The sequence below is a fragment of the Aotus nancymaae genome, unplaced genomic scaffold (assembly GCF_030222135.1).
Source record: "Aotus nancymaae isolate 86718 unplaced genomic scaffold, 86718_ANA_hifiasm-v0.15.2.pri h1tg000040l, whole genome shotgun sequence".
NCBI lineage: Eukaryota > Metazoa > Chordata > Mammalia > Primates > Aotidae > Aotus > Aotus nancymaae.
This window is the reverse complement of record NW_026988454.1, coordinates 9,466,095-9,485,923: the sequence shown is the minus strand read 5'-3', so window position 1 is coordinate 9,485,923 and position 19,829 is coordinate 9,466,095. Positions and strand designations below refer to the sequence as shown.

Genomic DNA, 19,829 nt, shown 5'->3' with positions numbered 1-19,829 from the left:
ACATATAATAATTGCACATATTCATGAGGTACATTGTGATATTTGGATATACATAATGTGTAGTGATCAGATCATTTTAGTTAACATATTCATCTCAAACATTTATCACTTCTTTGTGTTGGGAATATTCAGTATCCTCGTTCTAGGTATTTGAAACTATCTAATATGTTATTGTTAACTGTAGTCATCCTATAGTGGTATAGAAGGTTTAGCCTTCCTATCTAGCTGTAACCACCTCGTTTTGGGGCCTGGGACTGGCTTCTTGATTAGAAGTGGTCACACTGCCACAGGCTTCTATCCTTAGCCTGGCACAGCTGTGCTCACACCGCTCTGTGCCCTTCATAGTCAAAGGGCACAGTGGGTGGTTTCTAACCTTTCCTGCCACTGTGGAGCATGTCATCCTGTGAAGGGCTGTTCTGGGGGAAATTATAAAAATTTTCTCCTCTATCAGTGTCTGCCTTTATAGGAACCTGCGATGCTCTCATGTTGTCTTCTCTTTCCTGTCACAGCGTGTTATGCTTCCCAGCAGCAGACACGTGTGTATACACACATACTCATTCATTCATTTATTCATGTTAGGAGAAGGCATTCACACATGAAAACAACTGAGATTAGTGGAAGCGTTTTAGGACCAGTGGGCCTTGGGGGGTGTTTATGGGTGTTCCTAGCACCCATAAAGCAATTTAGGAGTTAACCATCCCCTTTCCTAACAGGATACCAGCCTTAAGAGACGTGTTGGTCATATTTCTTCAGCCTCATAATAGTAAAGTCAGTGTCTTCATCACATGAACTCAGCATACTCTTAAAACAGAACTCCTCTTTAGTGGGTCGAATCCAGATTTACTTACCCCCATCTTATTATTGAGAAAAACAAGGTCCAGAGACCAAGTTTATAAAACAAGTGCAGAATAAGTCTAAGAACAGAATTCAGTCCCCAGTTGCTCCTCGAAGCACTGGCCCTTCTCAGAAGCAGTGGGGCAGTTTAGAGGATGCCAGGTGTTGGCCTTTCGTATGTAACAGGGTTCTTCTTAGTGGCCTAGGGAGTTTCAGTGCAGAGGTTGGCACAGTGCAGTGTCAAGATGTAAAGCAAAGCAAAGCAATAACTGGGCTTCTTCTGCAGGTAGATGACAGGCAGGCCCACCTCGATGGCAGCTGAGATGAGCCCAGTGTGGCTGTGAAGCCTACAGGAGCCTTCTGAAAACCTCTATCTATCCAGGCATCTAGGAAGGGCTTACTTTTGCTTTTTCAAACAACCTGTGAAAGACCGAGTAGTCCATGGTCCATCATGGCTTCTTCCTTAATGTCTGCATGAGGCTCCAGAGCAGGGTTTTCCATATGCCAGCTGTGCTCTGCAGGTGCAGCAAGCCTCTATGAGCCACATCCAGCCCAGCCTTCTCTCCAAATCTGGGCTGGCCACTGTGCCTGCTGATTTCCTCTGACATTCAATGAAAGAGAATTTAGTCTTGAAAAGCAATTTTTCTCTCTCTTGGACTAGAATTAAGAAACCGTTTTTATCCCTCCTTCTACTATCCTTGCATGTTGTATGACATTAAAACAATTTTATGTCTATATATCATTAGAACCATGTAACATATTAACGTACAAGTTGATAAACTTTCACACATATTCTCACCACTTGCTAGCAACTAGCAGTTGCTCCCAGGGCTGTGTCTTTAATATCCTGCTTCTTACTCCAGAATTCTCTGTTAGTACCCGCTGATGGCCCATGTGTAGTTCCTGAATGACACAGAATGCTTCATTCAGGTCGCATCCCAATCCAGAGTAGGATCTGCATTGTCAGGCAATTTGTAAGGCACCATGCAAGATGGCAGCTTTGGGAACCTGGATTTGGGTGGTGTGCTTGCCTCCTTTTCACTCGGCACTTGTGTTCCTGCAGATGGTCCAGCAGCGTATCCCATCCCAGTGCAGAACATCAAGCCTCTGCTCACCGTCAGCTTCACCTCGGGAGACATCAGCTTAATGAACAACTACGATGACTTGTCTCCCACAGTCATCCGCTCAGGGCTGAAAGGTACAGAACGTTGCACATGCCCCAGACCTACAGACCAGGCCTGTGTGTGTTTGCCTCAAGGCTGGTCTCATGCACCCTATACTTACTGACTCCTGTCCTCTCTGGTGACCTCTTCTGGGCTTCATGGAGTCTATTAACTAAAGCCACTTCCTTTTCACTCCTTTGCTTATCTGACAAGTCCATACCTAGTCTTTAGTTTATTATTTATTTATTTATTGAGAGGGTATCTCACTCTGTCACCCAGACTGGAGTGCAATGACTTGACCTCAGCTCACTGCAACCTCCCCCTCCCATGTTCAAGCAATTTTCCTTCCTCAGCCTCCCAAGTAGCTAGGATTACAGGCATCCACCACCATTCCTGGCTAATTTTTGTATTTTTAGTGGAGATGGGGTTTCGCCATGTTGGCCAGACTAATCTGGAACTCCTGAGCTCCAGTGGTACACCCACCTCAGCCTCCCAAAGTGCTGGGATTATGAGCGTGAGCCACCGCACCCAACCAAGTCCATACCTAGTCTAATCTCAAAGGGAGATTCCTGACACTCAGTCTTCATCTTCACCTGCTCTTTTCCTCACTATGACAAGAATGATCCTCTATCAGGTGTTCAAGTATGTTTGCGTCTGGCTCACGCCTGTCTGCACAATAAACAGACTGCAGCACCTGCCATCCCTAAGGCAGCAGATGGTGCACAAGACATCATTTACACAGAAGTCCCTGTAATTCTAAGAATCTGGCAGGCTTATTAAGGAACCGATCATTGTGCGATAAAGTTACCTTGAAAGACTTGTAGAAGTTCTGCAATTACTAGACTGAGGCATTGATGTGAAGGGCAGCAGTCAAGTGCTAATACCTTCCTGATAGCTATTATGAGTGTTGTTATCTCAAAAGAAAATCAGTGGGCATAGGCATTTGGAGTGTTGTGAATGTTGCAATTCGAGAGTACTGATGATGTTATGACCTCATTGATGTGAGTTCTTTGGAAAAACAATCTGTCTCTTCAGAGTTGAATGGTACAATGTGAAAAGGTTTTAAAATTGAATACCTGGACTGCTTCTGACCCTTGATGTTTAAGGGACTTCACATAATCTGAATGAGGATGTAGGAGACTAGCCAGGAACTTTGATACCAAACTTTGATAACTAATTACTGTCATTCAAAACTGGCCATCTCTCTAGGGAGTCATTACCATGTGCTGCTGCTGCTTGCCTTAATTATTCAGCAATTGCCGGGCGCGGTGGCTCACACCTGTAATCCCAGCACTTTGGGAGGCTGAGGCGGGCGGATCACGAGGTCAAGAGATCGAGACCATCCTGGCCAACACGGTGAAACCCCGTCTCTACTAAAAATACAAAAAAATTAGCCGGGCATGGTGGCACGCGCCTTGTGGTCCCAGCTACTCGGGAGGCTGAGGCAGAAGAATCGCTTGAACCCAGGAGGCAGAGGTTGCAGTGAGCCAAGATTGTGCCACAGCACTCCAGCCTGGTGACAGAGCAAGACTCCATCTCAAAAACAAAAAACAAAACATCTAGAATTAAATTTTATAAAAAGGAAAAAAAAAAAATTATTCAGCAATCACAGGGATGTAAAGAATCAAGTCTCTGTACTTAACTGTTGGTTGGCAAGAATCATACCTGCCTCTGTATCCGCCCCCCAAGTAATTATTTTATTTTTAAACTATAGAACATTTTTAGAAGCATATTACACACCTTTTTTTGGGTATCCCAATCTACTGTTTCAGAACTGTAATTATAAGGAATTATTTAGGCTGTAAACTCCTGAGGGACATGACCGATGTTTAAGTCCTTTATTCCACACATAGGCCCCAGTAGGAGCTGAGTACATATTTTTTGTGGTGGTGATGAACTTAAAGTCTTTGCTTATCCCTAAAATTTTTTTTGAATGTTCTGTCTTTCATGAAGCTAAAACACAAGGATGGTCAACATAAATTCACTAATGTATTTATGATCCAAGCTCAACTTTTTTCTTCAAAACTCTATTTTTAAACCTTTTAACCAAGTTCATTAATTTGTTTGAGAACCTGCCTCTAGTTCTGGAATCCTGAACTCGTTTCTCTAGCAAATGTCTGGTGAAGGCTGAAAATAATATAATTACCACTCAGTTCCTTTTTATTCTTTACAGGGGGAATTTTTCCAATTTTTACCTGCTTTTGGAAAGATTTTTTATTCCTTGACTATATCATTTGTACTATGCCTATAAATTAGGTGTTGGAAGCAGCATTTCTTTTTTTGTTTGTTTGTTTTTGAGACAAAGTTTTGCTCTTGTTGCGCAGGCCGGAGTGCAATGGTGTGGTCTTGGCTCACTGCAACCTCTGCCTCCCGGGTTCAAGGGATTCTCCTGTCTCAATCTCCTGAGTAGCTGTGATTACAGGCATGCACCACCACGCTCAGATAATTTTTTGTATTTTTAGTAGAGATGGGGTTTCATCATATTGGTCAAGCTGGACTCAAACTCCTGACCTCAGGTGATCCACCTGCCTCAGCCTCCCAAAGTGCTGGGCTTACAGGTATGAGCCACCACACCCGGCCTGGAGCAGCATTTCTAAGGTGTTGCAACCATATGTGCAATATAGGTAAAAGCATACATTAGGTAACTTGGGGAGGTGACCCAAAGGAGTCCTCCCAAATGAGAAATTTTTTTCTTGAGTTTTCTTCTAAAACTACAAGTAAGTTTATTATTTTAATTCTTGTCTAACTAGATATCTAAATCTAACCTAAAATTTTTTTCAGTTATTTATAGGATGCTTTCAGCAGGGTGCAATGGCTCATGCCTATAATCCCAGCACTTTGGGAGGCCAAGACAGGTGGATCACCTGAGGTCAGGAGTTTGAGACCAGCCTGGCCAACATGGCAAAACCCTGTCTCTGCTGAAAATACAAAAATTAGCCGGGCATGGTGGTACATGCCTGTAATCCCAGCTACTCAGGAGGCTGAGGCAGGAGAATCACTAGAATGTGGGAGGCGGAGGTTGCAGTGAGATGAGATCGTGCCGTTGCACTCCAACCTGGGCAACAGAGGAAGACTTTGCCTCAAAAGAAAGAAAAAATAAATAAAAGAAAAAAATTGTTTACAGGATGCTGTTGTTCTGTGTATTCCCAGTTTCAGAAAGTTAAATTAAGTAGACATGAGCTGGTGCCCTCTACTAGGTTCTATAGGGACAGAGGAAAAGCTTCCCTTCTGTTCTCTCTGAAGGTTCCCTGAAATGACTGACAGTAGACAGATAATAGGAAAAAAGGCATAGATATGTGTTAATGTAAATAAGCATAGGAGCCACATAAAGTGTAAGAGACTTAAAGTCCACATGGTTGAAGGTTTTATACCCTTCCCATGGGAAAGAGTGAAATGGGGAGGTGGGTAGACAACTGTGATTAGTAGTAAGTGATTTCTAGGGGAAATGAATGGACTCAGGAGGTAGACATTATCTTGTTAATAATTCTTGGGAACTGAATGGGACTCGTAAGTTATGGGAAGGTGAGGGGTGAAACTCTGCACTGTGACTAAAGGTTTTGACAACTTTTATTCTCTTTTCTGGTGGTTAAATCTTTCCTGGTTTTTTGGGGAAAGGAAGAGATCGAAAATTTTGGGTTCTGAAACAGTTTCTAAGGCATGCTTGTCCAGCCTGCAGCCCGTGGGCCCCATGCAGCCCAGGACAATTTTGAATGTGGCCCAACACAAATTTGTAAACTTTCTGAAAACAGTATGAGATTTTTTTGTTTGTTTGTTTAAGCTCATCAGCTATCGTTAGTGTTCATGCATTTTGTATGTGGCCCAAGACAATTCTTCTTCTTCCAGTGTGGCCCAGGGAAGCCAAAAGATTGGACACCCCTGTTCTAAGGCCTTCCAGTTGCCTTTGATTCAAAATACTGAGTGTACCAAAACACCATAGTTGGGATCGTGTTCTCTTTGCCCCGACGGTGCTATATGTAGGCAGTTTACCTTTTCTCTCTTGGAATGTTTTAAGGACTCCGCCTTTATGTGTGAATAGCAATCATTTTTGTTTTGTAACTTATTTGTTTATCTACTATCTTAGGGGTTATGTTGGTAAATATTGGGAAGAGACAACCAGAACACTGTCAGAGATGGCACATGGCAATGTTTTTAGCCATGGGGTCATTTGTTCTGTTACAGACAGGTCAGCCATTTGTCTCATAGAGGAAATTAAAAAGATCTCCAATCCACTTGGTTTTTCTCTGTTATTGTCTTAGAGGAATATCTCACTAAAGAATTTTTGCAACAAAGGAAGGTGACTCACAATATTGTTTTAGTGTATCACCAGCACTGGAATTTATATCCTGAGCAAAAGAACCTAGAATTCCACATTGCTCTTGGTCCCTGCCCAGGCCTCTTCTGCATCAGTCAGCACACTTCATTTTCACTGCAGATGTGTCTGTGGGGTCAAAGGCCAGGATCTGGGGAGGGTTAGGCTCTGGTTTTGCTTGTCAGTGGTTTGCCGAGGAAATTCTACCTTCCTCAGATTCTCTTCCTTCAGAACAGGGACTTCTGTTCATCATACAATAAGCAGGGAATTGATTATCTTTGCTTGGGGTTTTTACCCTTTGTATGACTTATACTTTTTCCTGAGTAGAAATAATTCAAACATGAATTCAGGAATTTTCTGGCCAAGCCAGTTCATCCCTCAGTGGTAAAGCAAGCTCCCAGAGGCACCCATTTCATCCCACACATGCCTTGAAATTAAAAGCTCCAACCCCTGGGCTTTGTTTGTTTTTTGTTTTGCAGAATTTTCTCTTTTATCATTTCATTGAGAGCAACTGAGAAAATGACGAGGGAATTTTTGAGGCAGAGTGGTTTCAGTCATTGATGCCTTCTGCTCCTGCAGACAGACCTGATAAGATTTGCCTGTGTGGTTGTCATTGAGTACATGCCCCTTTTTTTCAGTCCTTGCAATGAAACATACTTCTTTTTTTTTCTTTTTTTTTTTTGAGATAGAGTGTTGCTCTTTCGCCATGCTGAAGTACAGTGGTACGATCTCGGCTCACTGCAACTTCTGTCTCCCGGATTCAAGCAATTCTCCTGCCTCAGCCTCCTGAGTAGCTGGGACTAGAAGCACACGCCACCACGCCCAGCTTTTTTTTTTTTTTTTTTTTTTTTTGTATTTTAGTAGAGATGGGGTTTCACCATGGCCAGGATGGCCTCGATCTCCTGACCTCATGATCCACCTGCCTCGGCCTCCCAAAGTGCTGGGATTACAGGCGTGAGCCACTGCGCCCAGCCTAAACATCCTTCTTAAAGAAAAAAAAGTACCTGTTATTTTATCATCACACACTTCGCTAATTAATTAGTTTCTCTTTCCTCCACCCCCCACTTCTCCACATGCAGGTGTGTATGCACGTACCCAACATTTGTGTCTAATGACTAATAAAGAGGTGAATCACACATATGGTAATGGAAGGGACAAAGGGCTGGATAACCTCAGGCTTCAAATGGTAGCTACAATATGTCGTGCTTGATAAGCACACCTTTCTTCTTCTGTTAAAATTCAGTTGCCTCTTTTTGACCCAGCACTAACACCACATAAGGGCTTCTTGTTAACACAAAAGAACTTAATTTTCACTGACTTCATATAAGTTTCCAGACTTTTACAAAAAGAGATTCATAAGATTTTCTGGCTAAAGGAGAATAGTGTACGTGTGCTGAATTTCTTTGTGTAAAACACCTAAGAGACCAAAAACCCACACCTCCCAAAATCAGTGAGAAAAATAGATGCTTCTGGAATTTGGACCTCTTGTGTGCTTCAGAACTCCCTGTCTGCCTGGGAGGGCGCGATTAGAGACTCCGGGCCACGAGCTTTCAGAAAAGGGAATAGAGGCCTACTGAGTAGAGCATTGGTTTGTTCTTTCAGGTTGTATTCTGAAACAAATTTAAAAATCAGAACTTCAAACAAAATTATTGCTGAATCCTTGAGCAAAGATACTGGGGATTTTTTTTTTAAATAAGACAGGCATATTACCAAAAGTTTACAAAAAGTTTCTGAAACAAAAAAAGTTCTGTCCTGACTATATCTAGGCTTCTGTATCCTTCTCTTCTTTATCATAGTGACATCTAGAAATTGAATGAGTATTTTCTTTTGCTTTGATTTTTCCCACTAATTTCTGAAAATTTTAAACTCTTGCCTTAGGAATTCAGCTCTTGCAGAATACTCACATACTCCTGGCTGACACTGAACAATTCAGGGTTGTTCTTTCTTAGTTCCTCTGCTGAATTTTTCGTGCTAGTGGTTTATGAGATAGCCTATGTCCCTGGTCACAGCTTTGCCTGTCGTGTAAGCTCGGGACTGCTTTATGCTAAATCATCAGAGGCCCTCACGTATGTTGCTATATCGCTTGATGCACCTAGCTCCATAATCGTTAGAACAAGAAATGGCATTATTTGTATGGAATTTAATCTTTTTTGAAAGAGTGATTGTCCCAGCACTTTGAGAGGCCAAGGCAGGCGGATCACAAAGTCAAGAGATCAAGACCATCCTGGCCAACATGGTTAAACCCTGTCTCTATTAAAAATACAAAAAATTAGCCAGGCGTGGTGGTACGTGCCTGTAGTCCCAGCTACTCGGGAGACTGAGGCAGGAGAATTGCTTGAAACCGGATAGCGCCACTGCACTCCAGCCTGGCGATAGAGCGAGACTGTCTCAAAAAAAAAGAAAGAAAGAGTGATTGTGATTCGCCTTTGCAGATGACAACCATCTCATTATAACTTTGCACCTGCATTAAAAGACGTCCCTTAGAGTTTGCTTATAAACATTTGGGTATATTCTTGCATCCGACAGATAGAGCCCATCTAGTAGACAGAGCCTGGGAGTGCCCCATGTTGCTTGCTGAGTCTCTGAGCAGTCTCTGAAAGCATCATGCGTCTAGGTCAGCTCTGCAGGGGCAACGAGACGCTTTTCTGTTGGGGAAAGCCACCTTGCAATACAATTTTTTAAAATATCTTATTTTTAAAATAAATACAAGAATGGTGCAGCTCAGATGAGGAGCTGTGGAAATTTCATGTCATCAGCTTTATTTCTACAATATTACAATGATAGTTCTGTCCTAAGCAGCTTGAGACACCATCATCTTTGTTCCTACTTAACTGTTTATGTTAGTTGCTTCAGCTTTTGGTTTCCTCATGTGCCCAAAGCTGCTCTCCAGAGAACATCATCTCAGTTTCCTGATGGCAAGCAGGCTTTTCCTTGAGACACACCTAGACGTTGAATGCCCAGAGCATATTTAGTATGTGCATGAATCCTGGCTTCCCCTCCCATCTGTAAAAGAATCTGATACAGCAGGATGTTTTTGATTCTTTTATGTGATTTTTCGTTTCCTGATTGTGAGAAGTTTTTTTTTTTTCCATTTTCTGTTCATCTATAACTGCTTTGGCTCAGCCCTTTGTCTCCCTAGTTTCTGCTCTGCAGCTAATTTCTTGAGAAAGTTCTGGGTTCCCTGGGTCTGGAAAACTATGCTGCCTCAGGAGACACACTCCAGTTTTCAAGAGAGGTGAAAGAGCTTCAGCAACCTCAGAATGTTCTGGTAGCAGCATCAAAATCATGACCATGCATGAATAAGAAGGTTATTGTCATGTGTGTGCTGATAGAGCCTAGGGACCTCTGAATTCTAGCCCCACCTCTGAAATATGTGCCCTTCAGGGCAGAGCATTTTCTTTAAGTTCCACCCAGCTTCTCTGCAAAGTGGGCCACTTTAGCTTTAGATTCAGAGATCTCTGTATAAACTAGATTATGGTTTTAGGGTCTTGAAGGAGAAAATAATATGTAATAAATCTTATTAATACTAGTAGCTTTTGTTTTACCAGCAAGAAATAAGTAAATTGTTCACACTGGGATAAGATAAATCTTTTAATAACCATTTCTTTTTCTTTTTTTTTTTTTTTGAGACACAGTATCGTACTGTTGCCCAGGCTGTAGTGCAGTGGCACGATCTCAGCTCACTGCAATCTCCGCTTCCTGAGTTCAAGCAGTTCTCCTGCCTCAGCCTTGCAAATAGCTGGGACTACAGGCATGCACCACCATGCCCAGCTAATTTTTTTGTATTTTTAGTAGAGACGGGGTTTCACCATGTTGGCCAGGATGGTCGGTCTTGATCTCCTGACCTCATGATTCGCCCACCTCAGCCTCCCAAAGTGGTAGGATTACAGGTGTGAGCCGCCGTGCCTGGCAATAACCATTTCTTATAGCACTGAGTAGTTTGTAGGTGGGCATCGAATTTCCAGTGTGGAAACTTCACTGAAAAAACTATCTCCCAGCAGGGGTATTTATTTTCTAAGCCCCACAACATCGTCAAATGGCGAATAAAAGTCAGCATTCCCATATGTACCGGTGTCCTTTGTATGAACCTTATCTGCCCAGTAGTGCCCAGAAATCAAGTGAATATAAACTTAGGCTTTGTTTTCGATTTGCTTTTTATTTTTGGCATTTATAAACTCTTTGAGTCATCCCTGGGAGTGGAGGACACAGCAGTGGGCCAAGCATTTATATGAATATACAGTCAGCGGTTTTATTGTCTTGCTTTCTCTAAAAAGACAAGGAACTTCTGCAAGTCTCATTATGGAAATACTGGAATTGGAGATAGATATTTAACATGCCAACTTTATTATATCTCGATTTCTACCTAATTTGGTTATGTTTCAGGAAACTACAATCCCCATTCATGTGACTGTTTTTAATAGAATCCATCATCTTCAGAGAAATGGGTCGTTGTATTTGTGAGCTAAAACACGAATATATCGGCTGGGCATTGTGGCTCACACCTGTAATCCCAGCACTTTGGGAGGCCAAGGTGGACAGATCACCTGAGGTCAGGAGTTCAAAACCAGCCTGACCAACATGGAGAAATTCCATCTCTACTAAAAATACAAAATTAGCTGGGTGTGGTGGTCCACGCCTGTAGTCTCAGCCACTCAGGAGGCTGAGGCAGGAGAATCGCTTGAACCCAGGAGGTGGAGGTTGTGGTGAGCCGATCATGCCATTGTATTTCAGCCTGAGTGACAAGAGCAAAACTCTATCTCAAAAAAAAAAAAGAAGAAATATATTTTTGTTATTTTTGCTCAGTGTCTGTATTTTGTAAACTACTGAAGACAGACAGTAGCCTTGCTGAGTGACTGTTTAAGGAGGGCCGTGTCTTTGTGCTGACCCTCTCTCCTCTGTTTCAGAGGTGGTGGCCCAGTGGTGCACACAGGGGGACTTGCTAGCAGTTGCTGGGATGGAACGGCAGGCCCAGCTTGGAGAGCTTCCCAATGGTCCCCTTCTGAAGAGTGCCATGGTCAAGTTCTACAATGTTCGTGGGGAGCACATCTTCACACTGGACACTCTTGTGCAGGTAAGGATGTTCTTAGGAAACAGTTACATTTTCATCAGTATCTGCTTTCAGGAGTGGCACAACTGTATGACTATTCCTCCAGTTTCTGTTAAATACTGTGAATAGGTTATTATAATTATCATTGACAAATTTTATTTTCATCTTTTTTTTACGATATAGTTAAGTTGTGGTTTGTAAACCAGGAAAAATGGAGACAGCAGTTTTTGCCCTTTAACCAGGATTCTTTATTCCATTTCCCAGTCAAATGAGCACATAGTGAATAAGCAGAAAAAGCTGGTGTTTATCATCAGTCTGAAGTAGAAATCAGAAAGTTGCAGAAGTGATTGGTGCATCTTCACTTATTCACTTGTAGGACAGGAAGAACAATTTTCTTCTCTACTCTTAGTGAATTCTTAGCTGGGACTCCCTGTTACAAAAGACAGATTAACAAGAGGAAAACAAACAAGTTTCATAACATGTGCATCTCCTGCATACCCAGGAGTTAACCCAAAGAAATGAGGAAGTCTCTAGAGCAGCTCAAAAAATTGTCATAGACTACAGGCTTAAATGCTTTGCAGAAACAGAGAAAGAAGAGTGTGGGAAAAGGTCCAGTTTAGAAAAGCCTCCTAAAAAAAAACACAGGTGATGTTAGTTCTGCAGATTTAACCCAATGCCTTCTCTCCTTTTTTTATAAAAGTCTCCAGAAATCCAGTCATCCTTCTCTTCCTGGTGCAGAGAGAGAGACCCTTACAAATGGAGATTTTCTTTATAGATTTCTTAATTTCTCTTACAAAAGGGTGACTGTTTTTTTTGAGCTGGAGTTTTGCTCTTATTGCCCAGACTGGAGTGCAATGCATAATCTCGGCTCACTGCAACCTTCGCCTCCCGAGTTCAAGCAATTCTCCTGCCTCAGCCTCCTGAGTAGCTGGGGATTACAGGTGCCCGCCACCACACTTGGCTAATTTTTGTGTTTTTTTTTTTTTTTAGTAGAGACGGTAATTCACCATGTTGGCCAGGCTGGTCTCGAATTCCTGACCTTAGGTGATCTACCCATCTTGGGCTCCCAAAGTGCTGGGATTACAGGCGTGAGCCACTGCTCCCAGCCTACCCTGTGTCTTTACCCTATGTGTATCTCAGAATAACCAGCTCAAAATTATCCTTATGCCAAAGAGACAGATTTGTGGTGGCTTATTCTGGTCTCCTACAGTCATATCTGAGGAAGCATGTCCTGAATCCTGTCGCAGTCTAATTTTATGTTTGTTATGCCTGTGATGAGCCTTTATATTTTAAATAAATTATTGTTAAGCAATAATTTTAAAACTTAAAAGTCTTTAAGAAAGTATACACGGACGGGCCCCCTTCCTATTTGTTTCTATTTCCCAGAAATCTTTAGGCCACTTGATGTTTGGGTCAGTTATAGTGGAGGGTGAAATTCTCAGCAGGGCGTAATAGAGGCATGTACCCGGGAGGGAGTTGGCAGTGGAGGTGATAATGAACAAGCATCTATGTCCTAACATTACTCAGCTCGTCAGAGAGGCAGGTATCCCAGATTTGGGGAAATCTGTAATTAGATGTAGGCATTAAATATTTAAATATAGATTTTCTTCTTTTAATTGTAGTAAAATACATCCAACATAGAATTTATCATCTTAACCATTTTTAAGTGTACTGTTTTGTAGTGTTGAATATGTTACATTATTTCACAACCAATCTCCAGCACGTTTTCATCTTGCAGAACTAAAACTCTTCACCTATTAAGCAACTACTCCCTATTTCTCCCTCCCCCCAGTCCATGAGAAGCACCATTTTACTATCTTTTCTGTGAGTTTGACTCTACATACGTCATGTAAGTAGAATTATGCAATATGTTGACAAAACAAACCAAATTCTCTACAATATTTAAAGAGGTTTATTCTGAGCCAAATATGGGCAACCATGGCCTAGGACACAGTCTCAAGAGGTCCTGAGAATATGCGCCTTAAGTAGTCAGGTCACAGGTTGGTTTTGTACATTTTAGGGAGGCAGAAGTTACAGGCAAAGACATACATCAGTACTCATGAGGTATATGTTGGTTCAGCCTGTGGGAAGGTAGGACATCTTGAAGCAGGTGCACATACATATCATAGGTGTATTCAGAGATTTTCTGATTGGCAGTTGGTTGAAAGAGTTAAGCTTTGCCTAAGGGGTTGAAGTCAGGAGAAACAAGTGCTTGAGTTAAGCTAAGGGGGTTGTGGAAGCCAAGGCTCTTGGCCCCACCCCACTCCCAAGACGGAGTCTTGCTCTGCCCCAGGCTGGAGTGCAGTGGGGCAATCTCAACTCACTGCAACCTCTGCCTCCTGGGTTTAAGCAATTCTCCTGCCTCAACCTCCCCAGTAGCTGGGATTACAGGTACACGCCACCATGCCCAGCTAATTTTTTGTATTTTGTATTTTTAGTATTTTGGTGTGTTTTTTTTGTTGTTGTTTGGGGTTTTTTATGTGCTTTCACCACGTTGGCCAGGCTGATCTGGAACTCCAGACCTTATGATCCACTCACCTCAGCCTCCCAAAGTTCAAGGATTACAGGCGTGAGCCACTGTGAATCCAGCACCATAACAAGAATCCAGCACCAAGATTCTTGTTATGCAGACGAAGCCACTTCAGTAGCAGGCTTCAGAGTAAATAAATGGTAAATGTCTCCTTTCAGACCTTAAAAGGTGTCAGACTTCATTAAATGTCTGCTGGATCAGGAAAATACATAGAAAAGGAAGGAGATTCTCTACAAAATGCAGATCTCCCCACAAAAGATGGGTTTGCAGGACCATTTCAAAATATATCAATGAAATGTATCTTTGGGTAAAATACTTTGATTTCCTTTGGGCCTGCTATCTGTTGTATGATGCTGTTGGAATTTGGTATCTTATTGCCACAGAGTCTGTTTTGTCAGTCTTACCTCTATTTTAATGTTAATGTTGGTCAGTTGTGCCTGAACCCCAAAGGGATGTGGGGACAGTATAAGGAGGCATGTCCAACCTTCCTTCCTGTCATAGCCTGAACAAGTTTTCTAGACTCCTTTGGGATCTCCTTGGCCAACAGCAGGCCCATTCAGCAGGTTGGGTGGCTTAGAATTTTATTTTTGGTTTACAAGCGTTTATCTTTTTATGACTGGCTTATTTCACTTAGCATAATGTCCTCGTGTTGTACCATGTGTTAGAATTTTCTTTCTTTTTAAGACTGAATAATGTTTTATTGTATGGATATACCACATTTTGTTTACCAATTGATAGACATTTGGGTTCCTTCCATCTTTTGGCTGTTGTGAATAATTCTTCTGTGAACATGGGTATACAGATATCTCTTTGACACCCTGCTTTTCAAGTCTGCTGGATCTGTGCCCAGAAGTGGACTTGCTGGATCATATGGTAATTCTATTTTTAATTTTGTGAGGAACTGCCATACTGTTTTTTCATGGCAGCTTGTTAACAGAAAGACTAAACTCTTTAAAATATTTTAAAGAGGTTTATTTTGGGCCAGTATTGTAGCAGGAGCAGCCGCGGGAAATGGATCTCTCAGACACCGAATACAGGAGGAAGGAAGGTTTATTCAGCCTGGAGCAAGGTGACATAGTTGCCTAACAGCCAAGCTCCCCTAACAAAGGAAGGTTCCGTCTTTATATAGGCTTATGCTTTAGATGTTACACATGGAAGAATCTTAGGTTTATAGCTTAACATATGAAAGGGTCTCGGTTTACAGTCTCAGGAATTACATATGAAAAGGGTTTTGGTTTACAGTCTCAGGAATTATATATGAAAAGCTTTCAGTTTACAGTCTTAGGAATGAAAAGGGGAAGTTTACAGTCTTAGGAATGAAAAGGGGAAGTTGATCTGAGATGCCTGGGTCTCCCTCTTGAGTATGAGTGACCCTGGCCCAGTGAAACAGTCTCGAAAGGTCCTGAGAAAATGCACCCAAAGCAGTTGAATTACAGTTTGGTTTTGTACATTTCAGGGAGGCCAGAGTTACAGGCAATGACATAAATCAACATGTGGAAGTTATACGTTGGCTCAGCCTGAAAATGTGGAATATCTTGAAGCCAGGGGGAGGTAGAGGAGTATGCAGGTCATAGGTAGATTCAGAAAATCTTTAATCTACAATTAGTTAAAGGAGCAAAATCTTGTATAGAATTTAGGAGTCAGCAGAAAGGAATATTTTAAGTTAAAACATTGGTGTGCTGTGTCAGAGTCAGCCACAATATCAGCCATTTAGCGAGATTGGTGGCCTTTAGGCATGGCTTAAGGCTTGCCTTGCCTGGCCTTAGGTATTATTTAGAATTTGCTATCTTGGGCCGGGCATGGTGGCTCATGCCTATAATCCCAGCACTTTGGGAGGCCGAGGCGGGTGGATCACAAGGTCAAGAGGTCGAGACCATCCTGGTAACATGGTGAAACCCCGTCTCTACTGAAAAATGCAAAAAAAATTAGCTGAGCATGGTGGTGCGCGCCTGTAGTCCCAGCTGCTCAGGAGGCTGAGGCAGGAGAATTGCTTGAACCCAGAAGGCAGAGGTTGCAGTGAGCCGAGATCACGCCATTGCACTCCAGCCTGGGTAACAAAAGCGAAACTCGGTCTCAAAAAAAAAAAGAATTTGCTATCTTGTTGCCATCAAGAGTCTTTTGTCAGCCTTATGATCTCTATTTTTATATTTACTCAGGTCATTTAAGCCTAAACTCCAGAAGGGAGGAAGTTTAATGATTTGTGTCCAACCTCCCTGCCTGTCATGGCTGGGAATTCTGTTTTTAAGGTTTTTCTGGGGTTTCCTTGGCCAAGAGAGGGTCCATTCAGGCAATAGGGGCCTTAGGATTTTAATTTTGGTTTGCAAGCTGCACTGTTTTACATTTTCACTAACATTACACAAGGATTCTAGTTTTTCCACATCCTTGTCAACACTGTCATTTTTCTGGGACTTTTTTTATTTTAGAGTAACCGTCCTCTTGGGTGTTAGGGGATGTCTCATGGTGGTTTTGATTTGCATTTCCCTAAGGATTAATGTTGATTAGTGATGTTGTTACATATCTTCTTTGGAGAAATGTCTGTTCAAATCTATTTTTCTTAGGATGTAGGATTAAACTGTGTCTTTGAGCAGTGTAGTATCTTCTTGGGCAAATAAGCACATTTGTTCACTCATTTGTTCAACCATCCAGCAAAGATATTTTGAGGAGCTACTGTGTGGCTGGCACTGAGCTCTGAGTGCTCGTGTTTCCGAGCTGAGCAAGGAAGACATGCTCCACACCCCCAGGAGCTCGATAGCTAGTTAAGGAAGACAGACAAGTAATGACACAGAAATGCTTTTGAAGTAGAACTATTTACCTGGTGCTTTGATAACCTGGAGGAAAAGAGTCTTACACCTGCTCTTTGTGAGTATTTTTCTACCTCTGCCTGACCTTTCTTCTCACTCTGCATTCCTCAGACAATTTCAACCACTCTTATAGCTTTAATTTCAATCTCAATGAAGGTCTGAAGCCTAGGAAAGAGGCCTGTGTAGACCCACTTGCTTCCTTCACAAACCCATTAGCCATCTTATAAGCATTGCAAATTCAACATGCCCAAACCTCAGAACATTCCACCTCACAGATATGCTCCTCTTCCAGGTTGTGGTCCAGCTGCTCAAGCCGGAAGTCACAGTCAGCCTGTCCACTGAATCCCAGTGGGTATTTTTACCTCCAAGATATCTTTGTGTCTACATCCTTTTGCCTTTGTTGGCCACCACTTAGTCCAAGCCACCCTCATCTTACCTGCAGTGCTTGAGCCATGCCTTTCCCTTTCAAACTGTTCCACTTTGCAGCCACAGCCTTTGTAAAATCACAAGTCAGACCAGTAGCTTCTTACTGCCCTTAGGATAATGTTCAAAAATTCATTGTGCCTTAAAAAGATCACCACAGTCTGGCCCTCCATCCTCTCTAGAAATAGCTCTTACCACTCCATTTGCCTCTGACCCTGCCAATCTGGACTTTTCTGTTTCTCAGTTTACCAGATGCCTGCTTTCTTCCAAGCTTTGCACCATGCCTGAAACAGATCTTGACTAACAGTATGGTAGATTCTCAGTAAATGCTGGTTGAATAAATCAGTGAGCCTTAAGATTGTAACTTATTGCTGTGAATTACTTGGTGAGTTATGTAATTTCCAAGGATCTGATAACTTAAAATTATTTGCCATTTATATTATTTCTTAGTTTCTTTAGCCACTGGCAATCATAACATGAGTTCTTAAAAAAAAAAAAAAACTAATAATCACTTGTAGAAATAGAATATAGTTTGATTATAGCACAGGTTATGTAAGGGGCAATAACAAAAAGGAAGACTAGAAAAGTGTCTTAGGACCAAATATGTCTTAGTCTGTTTGGGCTGCTATAAGAACATACCTTAGACTGAATGACTTATAAATGATACAAATTTATTTCTCACAGTTCTGGAGGCTGGGAAGTCCAAGATCAAGGCACTGGTAGATTCAGTGTCTGGTCTGCTCCATAGATGGCGCCTTGTGCCTGTGTCTTCACATGGTAGAAGGGGTAAAAGCAGAGAGGCACCCCCCTTTAACCTCTTTTATAAAGGCACTAATCCTGTTTGTGAGGGTGGAGGCCTTGTGACTTAATCACTTCCCAAAGGCCCCACCTAACCACCACCATGGGGGCTAGATTTCAACAAGAATTATGACACATTCAGACCATACATAGCACTGGCCAAGGTGTTAAACTTCATTTAGCCTTTTGTTTTGTATTTTTATTTTATGAGCAAGGGAGAGGCGAGACAGGACTTTGGGGGGACTAATCTGACAGCAGTGTTGTTACCTCAGTAAGAAGGAATGAGGATGAGAAACCAGAAAAGTGAAAATAGAGTGGAAGAGAGACACAGAGTTCAGAGAGATTATAGGAGATTTGGCTCTTGGAGGACTGGGAGAAGGAGGAGGAGGTCAGTACCAGTGAAAGCAGACCTTTTTTTTTTCTTGACACAGGATCTTACTCTGTCACCCAGGCTGGAGTGCAGTGGCATGATCTCGGCTCACTGCAACTTCCACCTTCTAGATTCAAGAGATTCTCCCACCTCCATTTCTTGAGTAGCTGGGACTACAGGTATGTGCCACCACACTGGCTAATTTTTGTACTTTTTGGTAGAGACGGGGTTTCATCATGTTGACCAGGCTAGTCTCAATTTCCTGACCTCAAGTGATTCGCCCACCTCAGCCTTCTAAAGTGCTGGGATTACAGGTCTGAGCCACCATACCTGGCCAAAGACCATCTTAGTACTGGTTGCAGCCACATGTCTAAGAGTAGAAGGCAGTTGCAAATGTGGGACTGGAACTGAGGCAAGAGACTGGGTTGGAGATAAAAATTTGGAGTCATCCACATGGAAGCCTTAGTTGAGAAATGAAATGAATTTAATGCCAAAGGAATAAATAGAAAGAGGGGAAATGAGGAAAGGGCCAAGCATAGAACTTTGGATAGTGGAGTGATAGTCTTCATTTATCAAGCAGCAGAAGGAAGAAGATGGAAGAGGAATGTCATAAAGAAACATTAAGGGGGCCAGGCGCGGTGGCTCATGCCTGTAATCCCAGCACTTCAGGAGGCTGAGGCGGGCAGATTATGAGGTCAGGAGTTTAAGACCAGACTGGCTGACATGGTGAAACTCTGTCTCTACTAAAAAATACAAAAATTAGCTGGTCATGGTGGCTCATGCCTGTAATCCCAGCTACTTGGGAGGCTGAGGTAGGAGAATTGCTTGAACCGGGACCTGGGAGGTGGAAGTTGCAGTGAGCTGAGATCGCACCACTGCACTCCAGCTTGGATTACAGAGCGAGACTCCATTTCGCGTCCTTTGTAGGGACATGGATGAACCTGGAAACCATCATTCTCAGCAAACTGACACAAGAACACAAAACCAAACACCACATGTTCTCACTCATAGGAGGGTGTTGAACAAGGAGAACACATGGACACAGGGAGGGGAGCACTATACACGGGGGTCTGTTGCGGGGGAGTGGGGGGGACAGCGGTGGGGGGGAGTTGGGGAGGGATAGCATGGGGAGAAATGCCAGATATGGGTGAGGGGGAGGGAGGCAGCAAATCACACTGCCATGAATGCACCTATGCAACAACTTTGCATGTTTTTCACATGTACCCCAAAACCTAAAATGCAATAAAAAAAAATAATAATAAAATAAATAAATAAATAAATAAATAAATAAATAAATTTAAAAAAAAAAAGGAAAGAAAGAAACATTAAGGGAAATGTGTCAATCAAGAGAACAACAGTTGAAAGTAGACATGAAAAATTGGATTTGGAGGTTTTAAGTTCAAAGAATGGTCTCAGTAGAATAGTGATGGAAGTCACATGGTAAAAGATTTTTCATTCAGTCAGTCAGTCTTTATTGAGCTATCTGTATGCCAAGTGTTGTTCTAGGTGCTGGAGACACAGCTGCGACAGCCAAGATAAAGAATGGGCCACCAA

General features: G+C 42.3%; 1 protein-coding gene across 6 annotated transcripts in view; it reads left to right on the top strand.

Annotated features, from left to right (window-relative positions):
* Positions 1 to 19,829, top strand: part of TULP4 (TUB like protein 4) — a 294,657-nt gene that overhangs the window by 235,897 nt on the left and 38,931 nt on the right. For all 6 annotated transcript variants that reach the window (XM_064360504.1, XM_064360501.1, XM_064360503.1 and 3 more), the window contains 2 exons: positions 1,898 to 2,032; positions 11,211 to 11,377. In XM_064360504.1, coding sequence (XP_064216574.1) covers positions 1,898 to 2,032; positions 11,211 to 11,377 — 302 coding nt within the window. The remainder of the gene's footprint in view (positions 1 to 1,897; positions 2,033 to 11,210; positions 11,378 to 19,829) is intronic.